The sequence below is a fragment of the Pongo pygmaeus genome, chromosome 10, assembly GCF_028885625.2.
Source record: "Pongo pygmaeus isolate AG05252 chromosome 10, NHGRI_mPonPyg2-v2.0_pri, whole genome shotgun sequence".
Taxonomy (NCBI): Eukaryota; Metazoa; Chordata; class Mammalia; order Primates; family Hominidae; genus Pongo; species Pongo pygmaeus.
The window spans coordinates 19,845,335-19,867,133 of NC_072383.2; the positions used below are offsets into that span (position 1 = coordinate 19,845,335).

The 21,799-nt window shown below is 42.0% G+C and overlaps 1 protein-coding gene across 11 annotated transcripts in view; it reads left to right on the plus strand.

The window, feature by feature from the left end:
- PLEKHA5 (pleckstrin homology domain containing A5) overlaps nt 1–21,799 on the plus strand; it is a 242,703-nt gene that overhangs the window by 214,079 nt on the left and 6,825 nt on the right. For 6 of the 11 annotated variants that reach the window (XM_054442322.2, XM_054442315.2, XM_063672478.1 and 3 more), the window contains 8 exons: nt 510–698; nt 1,903–2,023; nt 7,323–7,441; nt 11,638–11,847; nt 12,825–12,965; nt 14,994–15,118; nt 17,842–17,987; nt 21,595–21,700. In XM_054442322.2, the coding sequence (XP_054298297.1) occupies nt 510–698; nt 1,903–2,023; nt 7,323–7,441; nt 11,638–11,847; nt 12,825–12,965; nt 14,994–15,118; nt 17,842–17,987; nt 21,595–21,689 (1,146 nt within the window). In that variant the 3' untranslated portion in view covers nt 21,690–21,700. The remainder of the gene's footprint in view (nt 1–509; nt 699–1,902; nt 2,024–7,322; nt 7,442–11,637; nt 11,848–12,824; nt 12,966–14,993; nt 15,119–17,841; nt 17,988–21,594; nt 21,701–21,799) is intronic. The other 5 variants (XM_054442324.2, XM_063672480.1, XM_054442325.2 and 2 more) reach the window with 1 other exon arrangement.

Sequence of the window (21,799 nt, forward strand, 5' to 3'; positions counted from 1 at the left end):
AAAATTAGACAGGCATGGTGTGCCTGTGGTCCCAGCTACTCGGGAGGCTGAGCCAGGAGGATCCCTTGAGTCCAGGAGTTCAAAGGTGCAATGAGCTATGTTTGATCAAATCACTGCACTATAGCGAGACCCCATCTCTACCAAATAAATAAATAAATAAGATAAATTGTGAAAATATAAGAATAGGATTTTAAAATCAGTTCTTTCCTTCTAGTATTAAAATGAAACCCAGTAATTAGTTTTAAATAGTAATCTCTTTCAATGTTGAGTTTCAGTGTGAAGCTAACCTATATGTTACAGGAAAGAATCAGATGTAATTATATGTTAAATTCCAATTATTGGCTATGATAAAAATTTTTGATTTTACTTTTCATTATTAGACTTTTGGCTTGGCAGTGTCCCTTTTAGTATCTTAAAGTAAATTTAAGTTAATATACCATTGCAAATAATTTAGATATGCTTAATTCAATCTGCTTATCTAAATAAGGTGACTGTTCTACAATCTTTAGGAAGAGGAAGTAGTCCCACCTCGTCCTCCACTTCCTCGGTCCTATGACTTTACAGAGCAGCCTCCCATAATCCCCCCTCTGCCCAGTGATAGCAGCTCCTTGCTCTGTTATAGCAGGGGCCCAGTTCATCTGCCTGAAGAAAAGAAGATGTATCAAGTTCAAGGATATCCAAGAAATGGATCTCACTGTGTAAGTGGCTGGAATAGCCACAGAATAATCAATCGTACATGTCCTCTCATTTTTGAAAATTAATTTATTTTACACTCAAACTTTTTTTTTATTATAACCTTTATAACCTCATTTTTAGCCAGCAGTTTTTGGTTTATATATGACTTTATAATTTGTGTCTTTCCTGTTTTGGTTTTGCTATTCTCATTTTTAATATTTTTATAATTTTAATATTTTATAATTTCATAGCACTTTTCATACTTTCATAAAGTGGTAACTTTTCCCATGATGAAGCAGCCATATTTTAGATATACCATTTTAGGGTATTGGAGGCAAAATTATACCTTCATATCAGAAAGAAGTGAGAAAGAAAAAGACCGTTACTAGGGATGGTAAAGGGGCTGGGATGTGGGCATTTTGGTCTAGGAAAACTACTCAAAGATGTGGATGTTGCTAAGGAGAGATGTCACCCCTGAAAATGGGAAATACGTTTAGGGTTAAGCAAATAATATAGGATATAATAAGCAAAGAGAAAAAGGAAATTAGAATTGAGCTAATTTGAGAACAACAAAATGTCTGTGACAGGAATTTTAGTGCTTGGATGGGCCTAAGACTACCTTGTGAATGAAAATTTATTGAATTAATATAGTTATTTTTAGCCCTCAATTATTCCATCATAAAAATGTGACTTTGTTCCTAAGAGGAACAGAAATATTCTTTCTTTTTTTTGAGACAGGGTCTCACTCGTTCCCAGGCTGGAGTGCAGTGGAGCAATCTCAGCTCACTGCAAGCTCCACCTCCCAGGTTCAAGTGATTCTCCTGCCTCAGCCTTCTGAATGGCTGGGATTATAGGCACACACCACCATGCCCAGCTAATTTTTGTATTTTTAGTAGAGACAGGGTTTCACCATGTTGGCTGGGCTGGTCTCAAACTCCTGGCCTCAGGTGATACACCCACCTTGGCCTCCCAAAGTGCTGAGATTACAGGTGTGAGCCACTGCACCCGGCCAGAAATATTCTTAATATTAAAACAAAGTTTTGCCACTCAAAAATTTCTCAAATTTCTTCTTTCCATGTAGTTGTGACATAGGTATTATTTGCGTTATATCCCAGATGGCTCACTAGAGCTACTAATTTTTAGAGTTTGATTTGTGTCTTTAGCGGTAAACATTCTAAAAGAAACTTTTAGCAGTTTTTTAGGGTAATTACATGTCTTCCTTTCAAGGGTCCAGATTATAGACTCTACAAGAGTGAACCAGAGTTAACAACAGTGGCAGAAGTTGATGAATCTAATGGAGAAGAAAAATCAGAACCTGTTTCAGAGATAGAAACTTCAGTTGTTAAAGGTCAGCATTTGTAATATGTTTTACCTCTTGTTTTTTGTTTTTGAAGACAATTTACTGCTAAAATAGTAGTAGATTCCATTTACATGTTGACTCATATATGAGTCCAACCCTTTATCTGAAACCTTTGGACTCTGATGAGTTTCTAAATTAAGAAATTTTCAGATATTAAAAGATAAAATGGCCCATAAATGATATATGTCATCTCAGCTAGTATGAGGCAGCACCCTTTTTTTTTTTAACACTATTTCTACAATATTCCATTCCGAGTGGCACAAATAAATGCTAAAAATAAAAGACATTAGCTGGGCATGGTGGCGCGTGCCTGTAATCCCAGTTACCCGGGAGGCTGAGGCAGGAGAATCACTGGAACCCAGGAGGTGGAGGCTGCAGTGAGCCAAGATCGCACCACTGCACTCCAGCCTGGGCAACAGAGCAAGACTTCGTCTCATAAATAAAAATAAAAATAAAAGACATCACATCAGATTAGGTTTTACTGAGAAATAAGTTTGTGTCAAACTTTAAAGTTTCCCATTTCCTGGGAGAGTTTTCTTTTTTTTTTTTTCTGTTTCTGGTGGTTTTTGTTGTTTTTGTTGTTTGTGATGTGGTCTGGCTCTGTCACCTGAGCTGCTGCTGTACTGGAGCAAACATGGCTCACTGTAGCCTCAACCTCCCAGACTCGGTGATCCTCCCACTTCAGCCTTCCGAGTAGCTGGGACTACAGGCACACACCACCATACCCAACTAATTTTTTAAGTGTTTGTAGAGACAAGGTGTTGCTGTGTTGCCCAAGCTGGTCTTGAACTCTGGGGATCAAGCATTCCTTCCACCTCAGCCTCCCAAGGTGTTGGGATTACAAACATGTGCCACCACACCTGGACAGGGTCTTTTCTGTGTGTATGTTTAAAATTATGCATAAGATATTAATGGCTGAAATAAATGTTCACACAATTTCTACAAAGTAAATTCTGAAATAATATTTCTGTAATGTATACTCTGATTTTTTTCTTAATGCTGGTCATTTTTCTAGAAGGCAGTTGCTTAAAGAAAAGAGTAGAGAGAGAACTATCCTAGATTAAAAAGATAGATAGGCTGGGGGGAGGTGGCTAACGCCTGTAATCCCAGCACTTCGGGAGGCCGAGGCGGGCAGATCACCTGAGGTCAGGAAATCAACAACAACAGCAACAACAACAACCAAAAACAGAAAAAAAAAAACTCTCCCAAGAAATGGAAACTCTACCAGCCTGGCCAACATGGTGAAACCCCGTCTCTACTAAAAATACAAAAGTTTGGCTGGGCACGGTGGCTCACGCCTGTAATCCCAGCACTTTGGGAGGTGGAGGCAGGCAGATCGCAAGGTCAGGAGATCGAGACCATCCTGGCTAACATGAAACCCTGTCTCTACTAAAAATACAAAAAATTAGCCATGCATGGTAGCACACACCTGTAGTCCCAGCTACTCAGGAGGCTGACAGGAGAATCGCTTGAACCCGGGAGTTGGAGGTTGCAGTGAGCCAAGATTGTGCCACTGCACTCCAGCCTGGGTAACAGAGTGAGACTCCGTCACATACACAAAAATAACAGATAGATACATCGCACTGTTTGAAACTTGATTGGACCATGGTTTAAAAGAAGAATCTCTAAAGTAGGACAATTAGTGGAAATTTAAACATGGTCTAGATATTAGCTAACAGTGTGATTGTGATATTGTGGTTGTGTAGTAGAATGTAGTATGTGAATTCTGAAACACGTAGGACAAAAGCATCTGCCACTTTTAAAGGATTCGCCAGAAAGAATGTGTATGTATTTATGCAGAGATAATGCAAGTGTGACAAAATGTAAAACTTTTTAGAAAAGTAAGTGCTTATCATAACCCACTGGACTGATTTTTGTAATCTATTAAAGGATCACTAAGTAAAGTTTGAAAAACATCTAAGCGAGGCCTAGCGTGGTGGCTCACACCTATAATCCCAGCATTTTGGAAGGCAGAGGCGGGCGGATCACAAAGTCAGGAGTTCAAGACCAGCCTGGCCAACATGGCAAAGCCCCGTCTCTACTAAAAATACAAAAACTAGCCAGGTGTGGTGGCGGGCACCTGTAATTCCAGCTACTCGGGAGGCAGAGGCAGGAGAATCACTTGAACTGGGAGGCGGAGGTTACAGTGAGCCAAGATTGCGCCACTGCACTTCAGCCTAGACAGTGACTCCATCTCAAAAAAAAAAAACGAAAGCAAACAAACAAGAAACACCTAAGTGATAGTAATGTTCACGTAGCTTTTTTCATTGTCAGAATATTTTTCTAGGTTATCTAATGTCATTTTTTTAATTTAAAAATACTGGCATCTTAAAATTTTAATATGTATACACGTTTTCTTTCTCATCCTAATCCTGTCTCCTTATTCAAAGTCTTTTTTGTTTTTGAGACAGGATCTCACCGTCGGCCCAGGCTGGAGTACAGTGGTGCGATCATGGCTCACTGTAGCCTCCTTCCTCCTCAGCCTGCCAGGTAGCTGAGACTACACACTTGTGCCACCACACCTGGCTAATTTTTGTATTTATTGTAGAGACAGGGTTTCACCATGTTGCCCAGGCTTGTCTCAAACTTCTAGGCTCAAGCAATCTGCCTGCCTCAGCCTCCCAGAGTGTTGGGATTACAGGCGTGAGCCACCACACCTGGCCACAACAAAGACTTTAAATGGGCTGGTAATGATGGCTCATTCCTGTAATCTCAGCATTTTGGGAGGCCGAAGCAGATGGATTGCTTGAGTCCAGGAGTTCAAGACCAGCCTGGGCAACATAACCAGACCTCATCTCTATTTTATAAAGTAAAAAATGTGTTTAGCTTTTTTTTAAGCATATACAACTATTTGACAACAATAGCATATAAATGAGGAGGAAGTTTATTGATATTAATATGCTTTAACATCTTTGTTTTGTTCTGAATCATGGTAATAATCTTGATTAACTTTATTTAGACTTTCATAAGTTTAAGTATGCATGCTAGGGTATAAGATAAAAGAAATTGTCAAGGCTGCAGAGAGCTGTGATCGTGCCACTTACACTTCAACCTGAACAACACAGCAGGACTCTGGAAGGAGAGAAAGATAATCCAGAAAAGAAAAGAAGCTGGAGAAAATGCAAAGCAAAAAAATACATTGTTACAAATAAATCTAAATACATTGGCAATTACAACAAATATAATTGGACTGAATGCTTCACTTAAAAAGATTGGCCGAGGCAGGGCGCAGTGGCTCACACCTGTAATCTCAGCACTTTAGGAGTCCGAGACAGGCAAATCACCTGAGGTCAGGAGTTCCAGACCAGCCTGACCAACACGGTGAAACTCTGTCTCTACTAAAAATACAAAATTAGCCAGGTGTGGTGGTATAGTTTGCCTGTAATCCCAGTTACTCAGGAGGCTGAGGCAGGAGAATCGCTTGAATGCAGGAAGCAGAGATTACAGTGAGCCGAGATCACGCCATTGCACTCCAGCCTGGGCAACAAGAGCGAAACTCCATCTCAAAAAAAAAAAGACTGGCTGGGCCTAGTGGCATGCTCTTGTAATCCCAGCACTTTGGGAAGCTGAGGCGGGAGGATGGTTTGAGCCCAGGAGTTCGACACCAGCCTGGGCAATGTGGCAAGATCCTGTCTCTACAAAAAAATAAATTAGCCAGGCGTGGTAGCACATGCCTGTAGTCCCACCTACTCAGGAGGCTGAGGTGGGAGGATCGCTTGAGCCCAGGAGGCAGAGGTTGCAGTGAGCCGAGATCGTGCCATTGCACTCCAGCCTGGGTGACAGAGCAAGACTCCATTTCAAAAAAAAAAAAAGAAAAATACAGAAGGTAAAGTGAAAATGAGAACCTATAGTTAGCTATTGTTAACGTTGTTAGTGGATACTTTGAGGCAATATTGTATGATTTCTTAAAGCCAAGCAGAAATTAAGAACATTTAGGTTGAGCTAACTTGTTAGGATGACGATAGAGATGTATCAGTATGACAAAGAAGGCTTTTTTTTTTTTTTTTTAATAGAGATGGGTCTGTGTTGAGCAGGCTGGTCTCAAACTCCTGGCCTCAAGCAATCCTCCCATCTCAGCCTCCCAAAGTGCTAGGATTATAGGCAATGAGCCACAGCACCTGGCCAAAAGAGGGCATTTTATAATTAATGTTCTTAAAAATGTCATCAGTTAATCTGTACAATTTTTTCTTCTCTTTTTTCTTTTTTTTGTTTTAAGGAGACAAGTTCTCACTTGCTCTGTTGCCCAGGCTGGAGTGCAGTGGTGCGATCTCAGCTCACTGCAACCTCTGCAGTGATCCTCTCACCTCAGCCTCTTGAGTAGCCGGGACTATAGGTGTGCACCACCACACCCAGCTAATTTTTTTTTTTTTTTTTTCAATTTTTGTGGAGACAGGGTCTCACTATATTACCCAGGCTGGTCTGAAAATCCTGAGCTCAAGTGATCGTCCCGCCTCAGGCTCCCAAAGTGCTAGGATTACAGACGTGAACAGAATTTTATTTTTAAATATAATCGTAAATTTATCTGGGTATCATTGACTGACTTTGACTCTTTTATTTTTATTTATTTATTTATTTTTGAGACAGAGTCTTCTCTGTCACCCAGGCTGGAGTGCAGTGGCGCAATCTCAGCTCACTGCAACCTGCACCTCCTGGGTTCAAGCAGTTCTTCTGCCTCAGCCTCCTGAGTTGCTGGGATTACAGGCGCCTGACACCATGCCTTGCTAATTTTTGTATTTTTTATAGTAGAGATACGGTTTCACCATGTTGGCTAAGCTGGTCTTAAACTCCTGACTTCAGGTGATTCACCCGCCTCAGCCTCCCAAAGTGCTGGGATTACAGGCGTGAGTCACCACCCCCAGCCTGACTCTTTTTTTTTATTTTTAGACAGAGTTTCGTTCTTTGTTGCCCAGGTTGGAGTGCAATGGTACGATCTTGGCTCACTGCAACCTCCGACTGCCGGGTTCAAGTGATTCTCCTGCCTCAGCCTGCCGAGTAGTTGGGATTACAGGCATGCACCACCACGCCCGGCTAATTTTGTGTTTTTAGTGGAGATGGGGTTTCTCCATGTTGGTCAGGCTGGTCTCGAACTCCTGACCTCAGGTCGTCCGCCTGCGTCGGCCTCCCAAAATGCTGGGATTCCAGGCGTGAGCCACCGCACCAGGCCAGCCTGACTCTTTTTAAGTAAATTTGCTTTCTGATTTTAAAGTGTCAGAAATTAAGTAAGCTAAAAGAAAGCAATGCTGTATAAAAGATGTTTTGTAAAACTTACTGCTGTTTTAATTTTTAGGTTCCCACTTTCCTGTTGGAGTAGTCCCTCCAAGAGCAAAATCACCAACACCCGAATCTTCAACAATAGCTTCCTATGTAACCTTGAGGAAAACTAAGAAGATGATGGATCTAAGAACGGTATTTAACTGGAAATTAACTTCTAGGAAGATTCTCACACCTATTTATTGCTTTCTTACATGTTTTCATTTTCAGTGTCTTATCAAAATTATTTTTGCATACTCAAAGAAAAACTTAGTAATCTTAGTTATTCTTTATTCTTTTTGTTTGTTTGTTTTGTTTTGTTTTGTTTTGTTTTGAGACGGAGTCTCGCTCTGTCGCCCAGGCTGGAGTGCAGTGGCATGATCTCGGCTCACTGCAAGCTCTGCCTCCTGGGTTCACGCCATTCTCCTGCCTCAGCCTCCGGAGTAGCTGGGACTACAGGCACCCACCACCACACCCGGCTAATTTTTTTTGTATTTTTAGTAGAGACGGGGTTTCACCGTGTGAGCCAGGATGGTCTCGATCTCCTGACCTCGTGATCCACCTGCCTCAGCCTCCCAAAGTGCTGGGATTACAGGCATGAGCCACCACCCCCAGCCCGATCTTAGTTATTCTTAAAAATTTTTTTTTTTTTTTTTTTTTTTTTTTTGAGATGGAGGCTCGCTCTGTCGCCCAGGCTGGAGTGCAGTGGCGTGATCTCAGCTCACTGCAAACTCCGCCTCCCAGGTTCACGCCATCCTCCTGCCTCAGCCTCCCAAGTAGCTGGGACTACAGGCGCCCACCACCACGCCCGGCTAATTTTTTTTGTATTTTTATTAGAGACAGGGTTTCACCATGTTAGCCAGGATGGTCTCGATCTCCTAACCTTGTGATCCGCCCACCTCAGCCTCCCAAAGTGCTGGGATTACAGGCATGAGCCACCGCGCCCGGCCTTAAAATTTTGTTTAAAGAATTAGCATGTCAGAGGACAGACCTAGTCAACACCTAATTTAAGTTTCTTTTGATCAGCCTAGACATGGAGTCATAGTCGTAGTCCACAATTTGTAGAATCTATTCTCTCATCACTGTACTACACTCCTTGATGCCTCTTAAGAATTTTCTCGATGAGAGGTATAGATGTGTCCTGTGGCCTCCCAAAAGTTAGTGGATTTTCTAGCTATCATGAGGTTGCAGGGCCTTTTAGCTATGGTATTAATAGCTTTAGAGTTTGCCAGTCCTCTGGTTACTCTGAGAAATGTGAGTTGGAACTAGAAAATAAATCCTATATTTTACATTTTCATCTGAGATTCATTTAATTCAAACTCCAAACCAGTCTAGTTTTGTTCTTTGGAAAATGCTGAGAACACTTAACTCCCTTTCTTCAAGTATTCTCTAGAAATTTGGGCTGCAAAAATGCTTCTACTTTTTATCTTTATCAATACTCTACCTATTTGGTATGAGATGATTTTAAGCTATAAGACAAGACCGAAACTACATATAAGATATATAGCTAGTCTTTTTTTTTTTTTTAATGGATAGGGTTTCACTCTGTTGCCTGGGCTGAAGTGCAGTGGCATGATCATAGCTCACTGCAGCCTCCAACTCCTGGACTCAAGGGATCCTCTCACCCCAGCCTCCTGGCTAGCTGGGACAATAAGCATGTACCACCATACTCGGCTAATTTTTTTTTTCTTTTTTATTAGTAGTGACGGGGTCTCTCTCTGTTGCCCAGGCTAGCTGTTCTTCAAAGATATTAAAGTACAACTACAAAGTATATGCCAAAAAAAACTCAGCTGCATTTATATATAGGAAATGTAATGTTTTCAATTAGTACGAAATTATAAAGATCTATAGAAATAATTATCATGGAATAAAGATAATATATCAGCATTAACATTAATGGTCATGATTCTGTAATACTATTGTTTATTCAGAGAGTTAGGCATTGTTTATAGATTGGAAGATTTCATTGGAAATGGTAAAGCTAAAATAACAAGTCTACAGAAAAAGGACTACAAAAAGTGCATGTTAAAATCAAGCAGAGGCCAGGTGCTGTAGCTCACACCTGTCATCCGAGCACTTTGAGAGGCCAAGGCTGGCAGGCAGATCATTTGAAGTCAGGTGTTCAAGACCAGCCTGGCCAACATGGTGAAACCCTGTCTCTACTAAAAATCCAAAAATTAGCCGGGAATGGTGGCAGGCACCTGTAGTCTCAGCTACTCAGGAGGCTGAGGCATAAGAATCGCTTGAACCCAGGAGGCAGAGGTCGCAGTGAGTCGAGATTGTACCACTGCACTCCAGCCTGGGCAACAGAGTGAGACTCTGTCTCAAAAACAAAAACAACACACACACAAATATAAAATCAAGCAGAAAGATACTAGCAGGTTTAAGCCAGGCATAGTAGCTCATACCTATAATTCCAGCACTTTGGGAGGCCAGGTCTGTAGGATTGCTTGAGCTCAGGAATTCAAGACTAGCCTGAGCAACATAAGGAGACCCCATCTCTACAAAAATTACCAAAAAAAATTAGCCAGGCATGGTGACCTGTGCCTGTGGTCTCACCTACTCAAGAAGCTGAGATAGGGTGGATCACTTGAGCCCAGGAGGTCAAGGTGAGCCATGATTGCTCCACTGCACCCCAGCCTGGGCAGCAGAGTGACAGCCTGTCTCAAAAAATAAATACATAAATAAATAAAATTAATTAAAATCATAAGGGAAAATATATTTTACCACTTATTAAGTGGAAATAGTTCATCATAAAGATCTTCATCCTCATCATCTTCACATTGACTGGGTGGAAGAACAGGAAGTTGTTCTTTTTTTTTTTTTTTTTTTTGAGACAGTCTCTCCCTGTCGCCCAGGTGCAATGGCGCGATCTCAGCTCACTGCAACCTCTGCCTCCCGGGTTCAAACGATTCTCCTGCCTCGGCCTCCCGAGTAGCTGGGACTACAGGCGCTTGCCATCTTGCACAGCTAATTTCTGTATTTTTAGTAGACATAGGGTTTCACCATGTTGGCCAGGCTGGTCTCTAACTCCTGACCTCGTGATCCTCCTGCCTCGGCCTCCCAAAGTGTTGGGATTACAGGCGTGAGCCACCGCGCCCGGCCTAAGCATTTTCAAATATGACTGATTTATAGAAAATAAGTGTTTTCATAGTTTTATTACTGATGAGAAAGAAAATATCTAGAGGTGTTTGTTTTATTAGTCTTTTCACGGTAAATGTACAACTTAAAACATTATGTTTTCATCAAAATAAAAGAAATCTCTAATATTTAGACACTGTGCCCCTGCTTTTCTCCTCATTTGAGTTTTATTCAGTTTTCTGTTTCAGGGTCAAGTTTTATGCAATTTTCTGTTTCAGGGTCATGGGACTGGCTTGCTCCAGAGCTGCCATATTCTTTATATTCTTTTTTTTTTTTTTTTTAAGACAGACTCTCACTCATTGCCCAGGTTGGCACAATCTCAGTTCACTGCAACCTCTGCCTCCTGGGTTCAAGCAATTCTTCCACCTCAGCCTCCTGAGTAGCTGGGACTACCGGCATGAGCCACCATGCCTGACTAATTTTTTTGTACTTTTGTAGAGACAGGGTTTCGCCATGTTGGCCAGGCTGGTCTTGAGCTCCTGACCTCAAGTGATCCACCTGCCTCAGCCTCCCAAAGTGCTGGGATTATAAGCGTGAGCCACTGCACCCAGCCTGCCCTGCCCTTTTATGGTGGTGGTGGTGGTGGTGGTTTTTGTTTTACCCAGATTTACTGGAACTGAATTATGGGGGTTTGTTTGTTTGTTTGAGATGGAGTCTGGCTCTGTCACCCATGCTGGAGTGCAATAGCGTGATCTCAGCTCACTGCAACCTCCACCTCCTGGGCTCAAACCATCCTCCTACCTCAGCCTCCCAAGTAGCTGGGACTATAGGCATATACCACCACACCTGCCTGGCTAATTTTTGTATTTTTGGTAGAGACGGATTTTCACCATGTTGCCCAGGCTGGTCTCAAACTCCTGGGCTCAAGTAATCCACCTCAGGCTCCCAAAGTGCTGGGATTATAGGTGTGAGCCGCCACTCCTGGCCCATATTTTTTTTTAAGCCAAAAAAATACCTTTTGTTCCTCTTTTCTCTCTCCTCCCTTATAATATCGTCTCTTTTTGTTTCTGTCATTGACCATACATCACCAATTACTAGTTAAGGATCAAATAGCAATTTCATGTGCCTTTCTGGTGATATCTAAATGACATTCAAAACCTCTTGTGATTTTGAAAACAAAATAAATAAATGCACTTTACAACATTTTTTATTCCATCATACTTTTCAGAAGTTTTCATTTATATATTGATATGTTCATTTTTACATTGAAGGAAAGACCAAGAAGTGCAGTGGAGCAGCTCTGTTTGGCTGAAAGTACTCGACCTAGGATGACTGTGGAAGAGCAAATGGAAAGAATAAGAAGACATCAACAAGCGTGCCTGAGGGAGAAGAAAAAAGGATTAAATGTTATTGGTGCTTCAGACCAGTCACCCTTACAAAGCCCTTCAAATTTAAGGGATAATCCATTTAGGACTACTCAGGTATATGAATTGCATTTGATTATTCTTTTGTGTAAATCTAATATCACTGAATTTTGGAAATCAGAGTTACATGATTGATAGATCTTAAAAGGTCTGCAGTATGGATAGTTATTTTATATTATTTAATTCTCCTAATAATAAGCTAAGACAGCTAAGTAAAATGTAAATAACCCTGAGTTCAAGAGACCAGAGCTAAACTACATGTTGGATGCCCGTGGACCAGTTGTGGACTTAATGTCTTCAACTGTACAGTGATGATACAGCTGCCTCGACTCCTTAGAGACACTAAGAAAATAAAAGGGTTTTCAACAAATGTAAAATGCTATGCAGGTTACCAAGATAGTCCCCAATTCCCCTCTCAATAAAATGTGTCTTGCTCTGTGTCCTGATTTAACATGACCTAAATTGTAGCAGGAGAGAGAGCTTCTAAATAAAGTTCCAAGTGTGCTGTCCATCACCTCTCAACTTCAGGCTTATAAAGGGATGCCATTTTGTTTCTTTTTGTTTTTTGCCCCTCTTTATAAATTCAGAGACAGCAGCCTAGCCAGCCTGTTCAGTAGCTTCTGTCTGGTCTTTCCCTGTTTGTAGACACTTGTCACCTAGCAATAGTATCTTAAAAGTTTGTCTATAATGGCATAAACTGAATGCATCAGCTGAACATGCTTTCCTGTCCTAATGAACATCCCCTCTTTGCACCTAATCAAGTGCAGGCATTGCTAATGGAGACTAAACAAAGCAACAGTTTGAATTGTGGCACATTCTACAAATTACAAAATGAATGGTTTTTTTTTAAAAGAGTTGAGAAAAATGTGTGGAATAATAGTGCTATATATATAAATTTTCTTTGTTTTCATAGGAAAACTTCTTCATGAGTGAAGATCCAGCTTTGTTCTATTTTCAGAATTAACAGGCACTATTTATAAAATATACATGCATGCACAGTATAAGTATAAAAATGCTATATGTCTTTTGAGCAGACTCGAAGGAGGGATGATAATGTTAAGGAACTGGACACTGTCATTAGAGAAAATGATGTAAAGCCAGACCATGAAACTCCTGCAGCAGAAATTGTTCAACTAAAAGAAACCGAACCCCAAAATGTGGACTTCAGCAAAGAGGTAGCGAGATTATTTTATGAAAGGTATTCCAAAGGAATAGATTTGTGAAGATTAAATCAAGTGGTAAGGTTGAAAATAAAGTATGTTTCTTTCAGTCACAGAGACCACAGAGCTAAATGAAAAACTAAGCTTTCTGGCCGGGCGCGGTGGCTCACATCTGTAATCCCAGCACTTTGGGAGGCCGAGGCAGGCGAATCACGAGGTCAGGAGATCGAGACCATCCTGGCAACACGGTGAAACCCCGTCTCTACTAAAAATGCAAAAAAAAAATTAGCCAGGCTTGGTGGCAGGCGCCTGTAGTCCCAGCTACTGGGGAGGCTGAGGCAGGAGAATGGCGTGAACCTGGGAGGCGGAGCTTGCAGTGAGCCGAGATCGTGCCAATGCACTCCAGCCTGGGCGACAGAGGGAGACTCCATCTCAAAAGAAAAGACAAAAGAAAAAAGAAGCTTTCTTTAGTTTGATTGATGTATTCAGCCACATCAAAATATGCATTAATTGACCAGACACGGTGGCTCGTGTGTGTAATCCCAGCACTTTGAGAAGCTGAGGCAGGCGGATCACTTGAGCCCAGGAGTTTGAGACCAGCCTGGGCAACATGGTGAAACCCTGCCTCTACTGAATACAAAAATTAGCCACGTGTGGTGGCATGCACCTGTAGTCCCAACTGCTACTGGGGAAGCTGAGGTGGGAGGATCACCTGAGCCCAAGTTGCAGTGAGTAGAGATGGGCCACAGAGTGAGATCCTGTTTCAAAAAAAAAAAAAAAAAAAAAAAATGCGACTGGGCACAGTGGCTCACACCTGTAATCCCAGCACTTTGGAGGCCTAGGCGAGTGGATCACTTGAGCCCCGGAGTTCGAGATCAGCCTTGCCAACATAGTGAAACCCCATCTCTACTAAAAAATACAAAAGTTAGCTGGGCATGGTGACACACGCCTGTAATCACCACTCGGGAGGCTGAAGCAGGAGAATCGCTTGAACCCAGGAGTCAGAGGTTGCAATGAGCTGAGATCGTGCCACTGCCCTGCAGTCTGGAGGACAGAGTGAGATTCGGTCTCAAAAAAAAGAAAAAAGAAAAAGAAAAAAAGAAAAATTTAAAAAAATGCATTAACTGAAAATTTAAAACATAATCAATCACAGCTAGATTAAATTATCATTAATCCCAGTTAAGGAATCTTATATCCCAACAGCTAGGTCTTAGCAATATGCACCATCTCTTTTTTTTGAGACAGAATCTCACCCTGTCGCCCAGGCTGGAGTACAGTGGCACGATCTTGGCTCACTGCAACCTCTGCCTCCCAGGTTCAAGCGATTCTCCTGTCTTAGCCTCCCAAGTAGCTAGGATTACAGGCATGTGCCACCACGCCTAGCTAATTTTTTGTGTCTTTAGTAGAGACAGGGTTTCACCATGTTAACCAGGCTGGTCTCAAACTCCTGACCTCGTGATCTGCCTGTCTCGGCCTCCCCAAAGTGCTGGGATTACAGGTGTGAGCCATTGTGCCCGGCCTGCGTCATCTCTTTAGACAAATAACTTTTTGCATCCTAGTAGTAAAGAATGTTAATATTATTAATATACTTGAACCTAAATTTATTATCAGGAAATATTTGATAGAGTGTGATTGTTTGTTTATTTGTTTTGTTTTGTTTTGTTTTGAGACGGAGTCTCGCTCTGTCACCCAGGCTGGAGTGCAGTGGCGCGATCTCCACTCACTGCACGCTCCACCTCCCGGGTTCACGCCATTCTCCTGCCTCAGCTTCCCGAGTAGCTGGGACTACAGGCACCCACCACCACGCCCCGCTAATTTTGTTGTATGTTTAGTAGAGACGGGGTTTCACCGTGTTAGCCAGGGTGGTCTCGATCTCCTGACCATCATGATCTGCCCTTCTCGGCCTCCTAAAGTGCTGGGATTACAGGCGTGAGCCACCACGCCCGGCCGTGATTGTTTAATAAACTTTATTTTGGAATTATTTTAGATATGCTAATCTAATGTGATAAGAATTCTTTGAAAATTTTTCTTTTTATTCTACAGTTAAAAAAAACTGAAAACATTGCATATGAAATGCTTTTTGAACCTGAGCCAAATGGAGTAAATTCTGTGGAAATGATGGATAAAGAAAGAAACAAAGAAAAAATGCCTGAGGATGTTACATTCAGGTAATATTTAAGAAAAGCAAATGAATCATTCACAAAACTGTGTAACTGCTTAAAAATGGTGAACTTCGGAGTCAAAAGTACTGGATTTCAACCCCAGCTTAGCTACCTAGGAGCTATAGAATCTTGAGCAAGTTATATAACCTCTTAAACCACACATTCCTCACTTGTAAAAATGGCAATTGGGCTGGACACACTGGTGCACATCTAAATTCCAGCACTTTGAAAGGCCAAGGCAGGAGGATCACCTGAGCCCAGGAATTCAAGACCAGCCTGGGCAACATAATGAGACCTCATCTCTGAAAAAAAATAATTAGCCAGGCATGGTGGCATGTGCCTGTAGTCCTAGCTACTCGGAGGCTGAGGTGAGAAGATCACTTGAGTCCAAGAGCTCAAGGCTGCAGTGACCCATGATTGTGCCAGTACACTCCAGCCTGGGCAACAGAGTGAGACTCTATCTCAAAAAAAAAAAAAAAAAGAAGGCATAATAACAGTATGTATCTGACAGGTGTGTTGTAAAGATTAACACAAAAACACATGTGTCTGGGAGCAGTAGCTTATGCCTGTGATCCCAGCACTTTGGGAGGCCAACGGGGGCAGATCACTAGAAGTCAGGAGTTTGAGACCAGCCTGGCCAACATGGTAAAACCCTGTCTCTACTAAAAGTACAAAAATTAGCCAGACATGGTGGTGCATGTCTGTGGTCCCAGCCACTTGGGAGGCTGAGGCAGGAGAAATGCTTGAACCCAGGAGGCAGAAGTTGCAGTGAGCCAAGATCACACCACTACACTCCAGCCTGGGCGACAGAGTGAGACTCCATCTCAAAAGAAAAGGAAAAAAAAAAAAAAGAAAATACATGTACAGCACTTTACACTGTGCTTAGCACCTAGGAAGTATTCAATAAATGATACCTTACTCCAGGTGCATGCCTGTAGTTCCAGCTACTCAGGAGACTGAGATGGGAGGATTGCTTGAACATGGGAGGTCAAGGCTGCAGTGAGCCATGTTCATATCACTACACTCCAGCCTGGGCAACAGAGCAAGACCCTGTCTCAAAAAAATTTTAAAAAGAGAGATAAATACCTTAAAAAAAAAAAAAAGTCAAAAAGCTGTAGCAGAGTAAACAATTCAGCGCTGCCTATGCAGTCGGCCCTCCATATCCATGGATTCAGAACCCATGGATCTGGAGGGCCAACTGTATTATGCCATTTGATATAAGGGACTGGAGCATCTGCAGATTTTGCTATCTGTCGGGGGGGTCCTGAAATCAGTCTTCCCAGGTAATGATTGACATTGGTCAAAATTCTAAGCTGTCTCATAAGAGTTCCAGAAATTATGGTGATTTTCTTTTTACTTTTAGCTATATTTCTTTTTTTTTTTTTTTTTTTTTTTTTTTTTTTTTTTTTTTGAGACAGATTCTTGCTCTGTCGCCCTGGCTGAGTGCAATGGCGCAATCTCGGTCCACTGCACTCGATTCCCGGAGGGAACCTCCGCCTCCTGGCTTCAAGCAATTCTGTCTCAGCCTCCCGAGTAGCTCAGACTACAGGCGCATGCCACCACGCACAGCTAATTTTTTTTTTTTTTTTTTTTTTGTATTTTTAGTAGAGACAGGGTTTCACCGTGTTAGCCGGGATGGTCTCGATCTCCTGACCTCATGATCAGCCCGCTTTGGCCTCTCAAAGTGCTGGGATTACAGTCGTGAACCACCGCACCAAGCCACACTGATCATTTTTAACATCACAAGAAGAAACAATCTGTTAATGCAATAGTTCATGACACCCACCTAATGAAGTGTTACTTGCCCCTCCAAAACCTAAATTTGAATAAGCCCTAAAATCATATAACTTTGGCCAGGCACGGTAGGTCACGCCTGTAATCCCAGCACTTTGGGAGGCTGAGGTGGGCAGATCACGAGGTCAGGAGATCGAGACCATCCTGGCTAACACGGTGAAACCCTGTCTGTACTAAAAATACAAAAAGTTAGCCGGACATGGTGGCAGGCGCCCGTAGTCCCTGCTACTCGGGAGGCTGAGAGGCAGGAGAATGGTGTGAACCTGGGAGGCGGAGCTTGCAGTGAGCCTAGATCACGCCACTGCACTCCAGCATGGGCGACAGAGTGAGACTCCGTCTCAAAAAAAAAAAAAAATCATATAACTTTATAGAAAGTCTTGAGGGATACAATCATCAGAATCCAGAATGTGATAAATTATATAGGACAGATAGACCAAGTTCTTTTACATATAAATGGCAAAGAATAAAAGGAATCTGGGGCAGTTTGTTTTGGATTAAAGTAAACTTTAAGGAATTTGTCGGGCAATATATGGATCTTGTTTGGATCCTGATTCTAATTCTAAAATGACATTATGAGGCACCAGGAAAATTTAAGCACTGACTGGATATTTGATGGCATTAATATATTAAAAATATGTACCGAAGTACTTACAAATTAAATATCATATGTAGAATCTGCTTTAAATGGTTTAGGGAGCAAGGATTTTAGGGCTTAGATGAAGCAAGATTGGCAAACCAAGTAATTATTGAAATGAATATACAGGTTTATTATTTGCTCTAATTCTTTTGTTTGAAACTTTCAAAAGAAAAGATTAATTGTAAGAAAATGTTAGTTGTTAAACATAGGTGGTGGCATCTTTTATAACAAAAAAAAGAAGAAAAATTACTTGTATTCTATAGTGACAAATTTTTAAATACCAATCTATTTTCATCAGCCCTCAAGATGAAACACAGATCACAAATCATAAACCAGAAGAGCATCCTGAAGAAAATACAAAGAACAGTGTTGACGAACAGGAAGAAACTGTTATTTCTTACGAATCAACTCCTGAGGTTTCTAGAGGAAATCAAACAATGGCAGGTAAATAGTATACACTTCATAATTTTCTACCTGGTGCTTCCTCTGAACTTCTAAATTTATTTTCCATGGGGAGATTCTAAGAAGGGAATCACTTAAGTACCTTGACTACAGATGAGTCAACGTTTGCCTCCCCAAGTGTACCTTCAGGAGGGATGCAGCCCCTGCCACAGAGTCTACCCTGGCAGAGGGACCAACACATTGGCTTTGGTTTTGCTTTTTCCTTTCAATTTTAACACATAGAGTAAACTTTTTCTAATAAAATCTTTTGGCCAGGCGCAGTGGCTCACACCTGTATTCCAGCATTTTGGGAGGCCGAGGCAGGTGGATCACAAGGTCAGGAGTTCAAGACCAGCCTGGCCAAGATGGCGAAACCCCGTCTCTACTAAAAATACAAAAAATTAGCCAGGCATGGTGGCAGGCACCTCCAATCCCAGCTACTCAGGAGGCAGAGAATTGCTTGAACCCCGGAGGCAGAGGTTGCAGTGAGCCAAGATTGCGCCACTGCACTCCAGCCTGGGTGACAGAGTGAGACTGCATCTCAGAAAAGAAAAGAAAATCTTTCAGTACTTGGAAAATCTATCTGTTCTCAGGGCTAGATTCTCAGAGTATTCACAAGCCTGCCACATTGGGAACTGTGGAGGATTTAATATCTAAACTAATAGAATGGGTTTGTTTACTCCAGCATTGCTGTAATCCATATCTGGCTGTTCCTTTAATTGTAGAAAATTATTATCCATGGCATTTTAAAAAAACAAGTTGTTCTGTGCTCTATTCTCTCATATTTTTTTGGACTCTTCACAAATCTTTTCTTTTTTTTTTTTTTTTTTTTCCTGGAGGCAGAGTCTCCCTCTGTTGCCAGCGCTGGAGTGCAATGGCGCTATCTTGGCTCATTGCAACCTCTGCCTCACTAGTAGCTGGGATTACAGGTGTGTGCCACCACGCCCGGCTAATTTTTTGTATTTGTAGTACAGATGGGGGTTACTATGTTGGCCAGGCTGGTCTGGAACTCCTGACCTCCAGTGATCAGCCCGCCTCGACCTCCCAAAGTGCTGGGATTACAGGCATAAGCCACCGTGCCCGGCCCTTTTACTCTTTTTCTTTATGATTTTTTGGGGGCGGGGATGGGAATTAGTGCATATTATCAGCTTTGCTTCTTTTTTTTTTTTTTTTTTTTTTTTTTTTTTTTTTTTTTTTTTTGGAGGCAGAGTTTCGCTCTTTCACCCAGGCTGGAGTGATGTGGTGTGATCTCAGCTCACTGCAATCTCCACCTCCCAGGTTCAAGCAATTCTCCTGCCTCAGCCTCCCAAGTAGCTGGGATTATAGGTGTCCACCACCACGCCCAGCTAATTTTTGTATTTTTGTGGAGGCAGGATCTCGCCATGTTGGCCAGGCTGGTCTTGAACTCCTGACCTCAGGTGATCCACCCACCTCAGCTTCCCAAAGTGCTAGGATTACAGGTGTGAGCCACCATGCCTAGCCAGCTTTGCTTTTTTTTTTTTTTTTTTTTTTTTTTTTTCAGATGGAGTCTTGCTCTGTTGCCCAGGCTGGAGTGCAGTGGCGCGATCTCCACTCACTGCAAGCTCCGCCTCCTGGGTTAATGCCATTCTCCTGCCTCAGCCTCCTGAGTAGCTGGGACTGTAGGCACCCGTCACCACGGCTGGCTAATTTTTTGTATTTTTTTTTTTTTTTTTTTAATAGAGATAGGGTTTCACCATGTTAGCCAGGATGGTCTCGATCTCCTGACCTCGTGATCCGCCCGCCTCAGCCTCCCAAAGTGCTGAGATTATAGGCGTGAGCCACCACGCCCTGCCCAGCTTTGCTTCTTGTAGTCCATAAGTAAAAAGCCATTCCTACAAAACCCCGCCACCACTCCTGCCCTTTTGCAGAAGAGTAAGAAACGATGAAATTCAAGTATTCAGGACCATTCTTCTTAGGAAAAGCATGGGGTTCTGGGTAGAACATCTTCCGTATCTTATATAAATATAACATGTATATGTTATAAGTTTAAATAAAATAAATTTTATTTAAAATAAATTATAAATTTATGTTATCAGTCATGTTCCCTTGTAACAAATACTAAGCACTGCCTTTTCCTTTGCCTCTATCACTTACAAGGCAGTATGAGCCGGGTGCAGTGGCTCACGCCTATAATCTCAGCACTTTGGGAGGCCAAGGCAGGAGTATTGCTTGAGCTCAGGAGTTCAAGACCAGCCTAGGCAATATAACAAGACAACATTTCTACTAAAAATAATACTTTTAAAAAATTAGCCAGACGGGATGGCACTATAGACCCAGCTTCTCAGGAGGCTGAGGTAGGAAGATCACCTGAGCCCAGGAGGTTGAGGCTACAATGAGCTGTGTGATTGCACTACTGCTTTCCAGCCTGAGTGACAGAGCAAGACCCTGTCTCAAAAAATAAATAAATAGCCAGGCACAGTGGCTCACACCTGTAATCCTAGCACTTTGGGAGGCTGAGGCAGGTGGATCACCTGAGGTTTGGAGTTCAAGACCAGCCTGACCAACATGGAGAAACCCCCTCTCTACTAAAAATACAAAATTAGCCAGGCATGGTGGCCATGCCTGTAATCCCAGCTACTCAGGAGGCTGAGGCAGGAGAATCGCTTGAACTCGGGAGGTGGAGGTGCAATGAGCTGAGATCACGCCACTGCACTCCAGCCTGGGCAATAAAGAATGAAACTCTGTCTCTAAATAAATAAATAAGGTAGTGTGCACAGGAGGTCTCACTTGTTAAAAAAAAAAAAATTGTCACTGGCCAGTTCTGGTTGTTATGCAGCAGGTCTGCATCAAAGTGTTATGATAGTATTAAAACCACAACATTTAAATCATCCGTAGTATTTAGCTGCATAGAACTAGAAAAGTTCCAACAGAAAATTAACCTCAAAGCAAAAAAAAAATTGTATTTTTTTGGTTTTTTTTGTTTTGTTGTTGTTGTTGTTGTTTGAGACAAAGTCTTGCTCTCTTGACCAGGCTAGAGTACAGTGGTACAATCTCAGCTCATTGCAGCCTCTGGCTCCTGGGTTCAAGCACTTCTCCTACCCGGGCCTCCTGAGTAGCTAGGACTACAGGCATGAGCTACCACGTCTGACTAATTTTTGTATTTTTAGTAGAGTTGGGGTTTCACCATGTTGGCCTGGCTGGTCTCGAACTCCTGACCTCAAATGATCCGCCTGCCTCGGCCTCCCAAAGTGGTGGGATTACAGACATGAACCACCACGCCCAGCCAAAAAAAAAAAAAAAAAATTAAATAGTCATCAGGAAACATTTTATACTGAATAATTAGATTGCAGATTAGAAAATGACAGGCTGGGCACATAATCCCAACACTTTGGGAGACCGAGATGGGAGGATCTCATGATGCCAGGAGTTCAAGACCAGCCTGGTCAACATGGGGAGACCCCATCTCAATTAATAAAAATTTGTTTTTAATTATTTAAAAAGAAAAAGAAAATCACAATAGAACCAAATGTATCTATTACTTCCTTCTCAAAACATGTTCTAATTTTTGTGGGATTACAGCATCAGGATTTACTTCTCCAAATGTGTCTTAAAGATTTTTATCTTCTCTCATTTTCTTTGTGTGTTTTAGTGAAAAGTCTGTCCCCATCTCCTGAGTCCTCGGCATCGCCAGTTCCATCCACTCAGCCGCAGCTCACAGAAGGATCACATTTCATGTGTGTGTAGTCTCAGAAGAAGTACGTCATTTCCCTTTGCGTTTGTGCTTTAGTTTTTTACTTGAATTTTATGACTCATCTGTTGGTTTAGTGAATCAAAACTGAGATTAGTTCTGGACT